General features: G+C 37.7%; 1 protein-coding gene and 1 pseudogene across 1 annotated transcript; one reads left to right on the top strand and one right to left on the bottom strand.

The window, feature by feature from the left end:
• Positions 1-284: 284 nt before the first annotated feature.
• On the top strand, positions 285-2,147 carry LOC118052117 (uncharacterized). The gene is made up of 3 exons (XM_035062952.2): positions 285-950; positions 1,402-1,574; positions 1,787-2,147. Exons 1-3 carry the CDS (start codon positions 351-353, stop codon positions 1,950-1,952), a joined length of 939 nt encoding a protein of 312 aa, XP_034918843.1. The 5' UTR covers positions 285-350; the 3' UTR covers positions 1,953-2,147.
• Positions 2,148-2,713: 566 nt separating this feature from the next.
• LOC118052041 (equilibrative nucleotide transporter 8-like) lies at positions 2,714-4,301 on the bottom strand (annotated as a pseudogene).
• Between the last annotated feature and the right edge of the window lie 1,699 nt (positions 4,302-6,000).

Below are 6,000 nucleotides of genomic sequence, written 5' to 3'. Positions count from 1 at the left end.
GAAAACCATAAAATAGGAAAACAAATTCCAAAATAAAACTTTAGATACATTACCCCAAACAAGCCACTAAAACCCCAATACCAAAATAAGCACGTGTACAAGACCATACTGAATCATCATACGCTGCCAAGTGTCAAAGTCACCGGCCAAGATTGAATCCTTAAATCCCGTTTGACATTATAAGGTATTTTTCATTTTAAAAAAATAATTAAAAAACAAATTTAATGTTACGCAAAAACCCCTTACAACCGCAAAATGAAACGGTGCCTTGCTCCTATATAAGAGCATAACATTCTACGTACATATGACATGCCAAGCCTCGAGAGACTGAGAAATCCAAAGCCAAAAATATGCTTCTTAGGAGCTCATCAACGCCAATTCTGAATTCATGGATCCCTCCACACTCGAAAGAACCATCTCCAGAACCCGAATCCTTGCACCAAATCCAAATAACCCGATCCATTTCGTTGGCAGCATCATCTTCTAGACCATTTTCTTCCATTTCTTCACAAGGCCATGATTCTAATGAAAGAGTGAAAATAGCCTTTTCCAAGAATGATTTAAGGGACCTCTCAGTGCCAAAGAGAAAACCCAGCAACAAAATATTGAATGGAATCACTGCTGACCAGGAAGTTGACGAAGAAGTGGAGAAAAAAGTGTCATTTTGGGAGAGTGGGTTGTTATATGAAGGGTTTGGGGTTGGAGAGAAGGGGGAGGGTGATAATGGGGTGTTAGGGGTTTTGGTGACGGGTGGTGGTGGTGATGGTGGTGGAAGGAAGTTTTGTGGTGGTGGAGGTGGTTTTGGGTCGGATTTTGGTGATAATGGAGGATCACGGTTTCAGGAGTCGAATGAGGGGATTGAAACTACCGATGTTTATTATCAGACGATGATTGAAGCCAATCCTGGGAATCCTCTTTTTCTCAGAAATTATGCAAGATTCTTGAAAGAGGTACGTGTTTGCTGTATAGCAAAAGGTTCTTGCTTGCATGGTTTTTGAATTTTTTTGTTTCTTGTTTGTGTTATGGTTAGATACTGTGTTTTGTGTTTTTTTTTTTTTTGAAGTTTAAAGAAATGGGAAGCTATGTTTCTGTCTTGTGTAGTTAATGTAATCGTATATCAACAGTGAATATTTTTGTCTGAAATTTGTGCTTTTAAAGCTCCTTTTTTATGAAAGTTTTGCTCTGTCAATAGGAATTTAATTTGATGGATATTCTCCAAGTATAAAGTTTTTGAAACTCTATGCTACAGAATCGTGAGAAAAACTGTTTTTTAGACGTAAAAATTATTTTTCAAACACAAAAGGTAAGAGTATGAGTAAATTAGGAATGATTTAGTAAGTGAATAGGAGCCACTTTTGTTGGGCAAGATTGTTCTAATGTTTTGTTTTGGAATTGGAACAGATTCGTTTGGATTTTGTAAAAGCTGAAGAGTACTGTGGAAGAGCAATTCTAGCCAACCCTAATGATGCAGATGTTCTTTCAATGTATGCTGATTTGATATGGCAGAGTCATAAGAATGCTTCTCGTGCTGAATCTTATTTCGATCGAGCTGTTAAAGCTGCCCCCGATGATTGGTAAGCACCTTTGTTGATTGTAGAGTCCATAAAATTTGCTGCTGGGACCCTAGAGACGTGAAATATATCATGATCTTAGTTTCAATTTTTGATGGGAAAAAGGATTGTACGTGGATAGACAATTATCAGTATTACAGTATTGTACTTTACCATTGTCGCTGTAATTATGATGGATGCCAAGTTTTAAACATGTCTTTGTTTTGATGCTGCAGTTATGTGATGGCATCTTATGCTCGGTTTCTTTGGGATGCTGAAGAGGAGGAGGAGGAGGAGGAGGAGGGGGAGCAGGAACACAGAGAAAATATGAGCAAATTGTCACCGCCAACTTTTTTCCATGGATCCAGGCCTCCTCTCCCTCCTTTAGCCACCTCATCTTGAGACCACCACCTCTCCCAAAAACCTTGTATCATAGCTTAGACATAACTTCTGACCTTTGTTTATACATCCTTTCTTTTTGCAATTTTTGTAGTAACCTTTTAAGCTGCACAGTTGAGTTGTTTGATTACCTTGCTTTGCTCGTCTAGCCATTTGATGTAGAAAGAAAAATAAAAGATAAGACGAGTTTTTATGGCATCACCTCTCCTACTTTCTGCTTGGCTTGTTATATATTTGTCAATAAAGCTCTTTTGTTCTGGCAGGTATTGCTGTCACTGCATAGTGGAGTTTTGCTGAAACTTTGAAGGTTGAAATATCCTTTCCTCTGGTCATGCAAGTATCCCCCCTATAGATAAGCATCGTGGTTGGACAGAAAAGACTGTCCAATGCTTTAGATACAATAACAATGCGTTTAGCATGTTATGTATTGCCTCTTCAATTTTATTTATGGTTTATGCTTCACCTATAATTATTGAAGGAATCAAGGAAATGATAAAGCCTGGATAGATTAAATCGTTAAATTATCATTATCTATCTTCCCCTGTATTCAATAATTTAACGAGCTGATTTCTGTTCAAACTTAGCAAGTCCTGTGAGTGTTAAAATTTCTATACAGTAACAGGGCCTGATCTACCAGTTTGCCAAGACGCGAGTTGTTAGGGCTTGCCTTCACATCAAGTATTGGGGCTCTACGACAGAAAAGCTATGCTTGCAACTCAGCCTTTTGAGTGCAAATGGGAATATTTGGAGGGTTAAACCTGTGCTTTAGAAAGGGTAAGAAGAGTAATCTAATCTTCTTCAATACACAAAGGATAAGGATACTTTCACTCAGAACAGGAAATCAGCTGCTGATTGGGAAACTAAAGACTGATAGCTCTAAATTCATATCATGCAATGGGAATTGCCATCGATTATTCCTAGTGCTAACCTCCAGTTACCTTTGTTCTTGATTTTTACTTGTTAATATAATCTGTTCCCAACTAGCCCGAGAGACCAAAAAAGGCTCAAATGATCCAAAACCAGCCAATAATTGATCCACCAACCAACCCTATTCCTAGGAACACAACCATTGCAATTGCAGATAACTCTGCTTCTGAAACTGATACTTCCATGGGTGCAAGGATCATGAGAACACTTGTCAGATAGCCATTAGTCACTCCGAGCATGAAAGTTAGAATTGCCACGGGTACTTCAGTTTTCAGCCACTTGGGTCCATTGAGACAAGCTGCAAAGAGAGGATAGAACACAAGCCTGAGAATGCAACCCCATGTTGCCTTCTTAATGCTCTTCAGAACATATATTGCGGTTAAAGATTTCCCTGTGAAGTCTGCAACATTGTATATTGTTATCAGCAAAACGGGATACCAATCTTTTAGTAACTTGGACGAGAGATCTTCTGCTATGAAACCAGGAAATATCGACAAGGTCACGATATAAATCATGAGAACACCAAAAGCTGGCCATCGAATTTTTCTTGCTACAGCCCGAAATTTTGGTTTTGGAAACAGTGAATCATCAGGAGTAAGTTTGTAACGCTATTTCTATATCTGGTAGTTTGTATAACAAATTGGAAGAGAGAGCGCAACACAGCAGAATGATATGGCACTAACTATAAAGTAGAAGTGAGCACTTGTTCGGAGACGTCGAGGGTTCTGAGGGAGTGATGCCTTTGTAATGATCCTCAAGATGGAAATGAGAACACCTGTTACAAACAATTGATGTGATCAGGGGAACTGAGTATGATTCCTACAATATCTGCTTTACCACAGTATACTTGATTTCACTCACCTGCTTCTTACATGCAAAATAAAGTTCAAGCAAGACAACAAACATGTTTTTTACATCTTTCTCCTAAAAATATGCTAAGAATTATACAGTTTAAAACCAACTTCTCGGAAGCATGACTGATAGAGGCAATAGGGTTGGTTTCTGATGGATTTATTGAGGCTCTAGTCCCCTTCAATCTCAAAACTCATGAAATTCTGAATCACTTGATGCTCCACAAGGCATGGAAACTGTTCAAATCTTTCCAGAAGTTATGTTGTGCCAAGAAAGTACTTGCTGGCAATGAAGGAAAAAGTGAAAACATGCTATTGCTGGAAATGATTTCTTATTCTGAATAATCTGTCTAAGGAAAACAGTGAAGATTTGTGCCTTGATCTAAATTCCTTGAAGTAAATCTATAACTTTGATCCTGAAAAGAAAAGACAGTCTCCTTAGGATTCTATTTGTCTTCATCAAATTCTCTCCACCAGGTGAAAATGATTCCATGACCACTATGTTGTTTGCTTTTAATTCATAATTTGGAAGAGACAATATCGTTTATCATGATTAGAACTTACCATTGACCATGTCTCCTACTCATCTACTATTTGATACTTCCTTTTCTGTTGAATCGTGGAAAAAATGATAAGAAAAGTTGGTAGTTGTGGTATTATATAATACCTGCAGAGGCAGTTCCTGCAAAAACAGCCTGCTTGTATGATTAGTCCTGCACAAGGGTTTTCACTTGTGCCAAACTGGCCCTTAGGAGTGGTGCCTTGAAGTGAAAGGTTAGTCCTTTCTGTGTGAAGTAGGTCCTCTGTATGATTATCATGCGGAACTTGATTTTGTCCTCAGATGTCAAGAGATGTTCAGATCTGTAGACATCTTTAACATCAGTCAATACTGCTATTATAAGCTGCAATTATTCCTTTCATTTCTTCTCTTTTTTCTGCTACTTTATGATGACAGGTAAACTATCGATCGACAACCCACCATCGTCCCAGCAACCTGGTGGTAGAATCCTACCTTAAAGAAAGGCTTCTTTTACAAAATCTTACCCAAAAATTTATCAAGATGATGATGGTGATGATCATCATCATGTTATTCTGCTATTGGTTTGAAAGTTTCTGCAGTATTTGCAACTGTAATGGACACAGACATGAGAGAATAGTAATGGATACAGTATTTGCAACTGTTAACTAATCACAACACAAAAGCAGCAATTCAAGAGCATGTCATAGCAGAACTTTTAGACCATAAAGAACACAAAAAAACGAAGAAAAAAGAGAAGCTAATGCTGTCCATACTTCGAAATTATCCAGCTACATTCCATAATGGAGATGGACTTGACTTCCCTTCATGGTCATGCATGTGATCCTGAGCACACACCTTTATATATTTGTTTAATTAGAAGATGGGAGAGTGTCACACCACCATTCGCGTTCACATTTTTCTATGCAGAATAAACAATATTTTTCTTGTTAATAATTGTTTTTTGTCCAAATATCCCCACCATTGAACATGCAAGCACAGCAACTAATGATAGCTCTAATCTCTCCATCAGTAGTGATGGGCACCAGGTAAGTAGGTCAAAAAGAAACCGAGGCCATTCACATCCAAGATGGTAATTAAATCCAGCAAGGCAATTCAGGCCATCGAAGCTCTTGGATCCAAGAGCTTTACACTAGTTCATAACAATCACACACCCTCTACAATTTTCATTTCATGTACATAAATGTTTTCTCCACCTATATTTATTAAGCTAAGCATAAGATTATCTCTGTCAAAGAATCATCTCAACTCAATAGCTTGAGCTATTAAATAAGATCTTAAGAAATAATTTATATTATTCTCTAACACATCCTTTTAAATGAAAGCCTTTTGGGTTTGAAACTTACACAGATTCATATTATTTTATGCTTAATTTTTATCAAATAAATGAGGATTGTGAGATTCGAACTCGTGATCATTTGGTCATCAAGACTCTGATACCATGTCAAAAAACTATCTCAAGCCAATAGCTTAAACTATTAGATAAATTTTCAAAAAATAATTTATATTATTCTCTAATAATCTCCTGGGATGATAAATAATGCGTTCCAAATGGCACCGAAGTGTGGCCTAACTTCGAGAGTTGGAGCTCACTCCACATAGAACAAAGAATGGGATACGGAGCCTCTTGCTCCAAACCCAGCCCGCCATCAATCCAAAACAAAAACCCAACAAAAACGACGTGAATGTAGCCATGGGAGCTCAAATTCAAAGCTTGGTTTCAAATGGGGTTTTC

The sequence above is a fragment of the Populus alba genome, chromosome 18 (assembly GCF_005239225.2).
Source record: "Populus alba chromosome 18, ASM523922v2, whole genome shotgun sequence".
NCBI lineage: Eukaryota > Viridiplantae > Streptophyta > Magnoliopsida > Malpighiales > Salicaceae > Populus > Populus alba.
The sequence above is the reverse complement of the archived record's forward strand: the minus strand, read 5'-3'. Positions and strand labels throughout refer to the sequence as shown.

Excerpts from the sequence above, each read along its gene's own strand:
- LOC118052117 (XM_035062952.2), top strand. The coding sequence starts at position 351 with ATGCTTCTTAGGAGCTCATCAACGCCAATTCTGAATTCATGGATCCCT. Across the intron at positions 951-1,401 it reads ATGCAAGATTCTTGAAAGAG|ATTCGTTTGGATTTTGTAAA; the intron begins GTACGTGTTTGC and ends GAATTGGAACAG. Across the intron at positions 1,575-1,786 it reads AAAGCTGCCCCCGATGATTG|TTATGTGATGGCATCTTATG; the intron begins GTAAGCACCTTT and ends TTGATGCTGCAG.